Genomic DNA, 2,287 nt, shown 5'->3' with positions numbered 1-2,287 from the left:
CTCCACTGGTTTAAAAATCAAGTATATACCAACACTTGGCGAAAAAAAAAAAAAAAGAAACACTTCATTATAATTTGATTATTATACAAAACACATCCGTTCAATACTATATAGCAAACTATATATGGGTGTATACAAATATATCTGTAAGGAAATGTCACAATGCTTTTGCAATAAATATGGTTATCAAATATATAGTATGATCAAAGAGATAAGTGGAAAAACCATAAGAAATTCTAATTAAATAGTATATATCATCATCATCATCATCATCGTCATGTATCATCATTCATCATCATTTTTCTGCTTCATGTCTACATGATTTGCATGATCACTACATCATTATCTTGCGATACTTCTACTGAGTAGGAACAGCTTTGATTTAAAATGATACTGACAAAATCAAAACCATGTCATAATTTTTAACAAAGCAAATTAGAATATAAAAAGCAAAAATATTAATTAAGCAGATCATCTCAGAACTATTACAAGTTCATCATCAGCAGATAATAAAACCCATCTATATCTTATAGTAGGAAAATTAACAGCAAATTGAGACAAAAGTACCATACTCAGCTTGAAGCAGATAGGGAGATTCGAAATCCCTCCTTCAGATCGGTCATGGACGGTTAAATACCGACTATCAGATCTTGAGAACTTCTTCAGAGTTTATGTCAGCCATTGGATGCTGTGGAGCCCATATGGGGTCTCACATCCCTCATTCAGTTTGCACCTGGAGCAGGCAATGGTCCCTTCTGCTTTGGACGCTTCCGCTTCTTCTCGTAGCTGACTCCTCTAGCCTTGGCCTGGAAGTCGCGGACTTCCCTGAGGTAGAGCCGCACGGCTCTGGCACCAAACGGGTTGGCCTCGGGCTTGCCCCCATGCTCCTCGAAGGCAGCTCGGAGCCGGCCGATGAGGGCATCGAGGCTACCCCAAGCCTGGCGGAGCGGGCAAGGGCACGGGGCGGGCGGGTTGGGAAGTCCGAAGAAAGGGCATGACTGGTTATGAACCTTGGTCTTCCCGAACTGGTCGAGATATCGCAGGAACTCCAGCACATGGGCCCCGCTGCACATGCCGAGCGACAGCGGGGGGCGGTGGTTCCTCAGGTACTGGCAGAAGGTGTTCCAGTCTCTCCTCTTCTGGTTCTCATACCGGCTCGGGGCCGTAGGGGAGGAAGACGACGACGTGGCAGAGGAGGATCCCCCGGGGGCGATGCTGCTGCCAATGGCATTACTCGACGGGGACATCATCGGGTTCACCGACTCATAGCTGCCGGGGTTGTTTGACCCCGGAACCAGTTCCATCTGGAAAAGATTTCCTCTTCTCCCCAGAAGAACCCGGGAAAAATGTGAGACTACACCGGTTTCCGACAAGATCTGCTGTGCCAAGATGTTCTAGGGTTTCTACTTGATTGCCATGAGGTCAAGACCACCAAATCAGGGGGCTTGGGAGTGAGAGGAGAGGAAGAGGAAGGGGAAGGGTGTGGGAGTTGCTTTCCTTATATATAACAAACAAGCTTGAAAGAGAGAGAGAGAGAGAGAGAGAGAGAGACAGAGAGAGAGATTGCAAATTCTTCTTCCACTTTAAGGAGGAAAAAAGGTGAAAGGGATTTCAAATTAATAAATTGTTTTATGATTTTCTTCAGGTGGGCAATAGAATTATAATAATCAATAAGCGACTAGGAATAACATGATGATGATGATGATGAGGAGCAGCTGGACAAAGGAGAAGATGGATTTTTCTTGCATGGGGCTCTTAATACAAAGAAAAAAAAAACTATCGCATAAAAAACTAATATATTTTGATAAGGAAAGTGGGGAAGACTGAAGAGAGAGCTGATTGGTGTCTGAAGTGAGCAAAATGTGAAGAAGAGATCAGAGGGAAGATTTGCTAAAAGAAGAAGAAGATCCTTCCCTTCACTTCAGCCCATCATATTCTTCGTCATCATCATCATCGGCAAAAGCAGCATCAGCAGCAGCCTTCTTTTTTGGGTATGGGAGAAGAGATTATGTGCTGCTAAACTTGAAAGACTGCAGATTGTGTGAGTGTGAGGGAGAGAAAGATCAGATCATCAACAACAGATTTCTTTTCTGATCTTCCTTTCTGACCTGGGAAAGGGCAAGAAACTGAAGTGAGCACTGTTTCAAAAGAGAGAGGGAGAGAGAGAGAGAGAAGAAAAGAGACCACTAGTCAAGAGGGATGCATTCATTCAACTGAGAGAGAGAGAGAGAGAGTTCAGTGGGTAATAAGTGAAGAGGAGGAAAATATTAGAGAGAGGTTGGTTTGC

General features: G+C 43.7%; 1 protein-coding gene across 1 annotated transcript; it reads right to left on the bottom strand.

Moving 5' to 3' along the window:
- Positions 1 to 435: 435 nt before the first annotated feature.
- Positions 436 to 2,287, bottom strand: LOC116206584 (protein LIGHT-DEPENDENT SHORT HYPOCOTYLS 1). Its single transcript, XM_031539348.1, has one exon. The coding sequence runs from the start codon at positions 1,302 to 1,304 to the stop codon at positions 723 to 725; it is 582 nt and encodes a 193-aa protein (XP_031395208.1). The 5' UTR covers positions 1,305 to 2,287; the 3' UTR covers positions 436 to 722.

This window comes from Punica granatum, chromosome 5, assembly GCF_007655135.1.
Source record: "Punica granatum isolate Tunisia-2019 chromosome 5, ASM765513v2, whole genome shotgun sequence".
Lineage (NCBI taxonomy): Eukaryota > Viridiplantae > Streptophyta > Magnoliopsida > Myrtales > Lythraceae > Punica > Punica granatum.
This window is presented reverse-complemented; position numbering and strand designations above follow the sequence as displayed.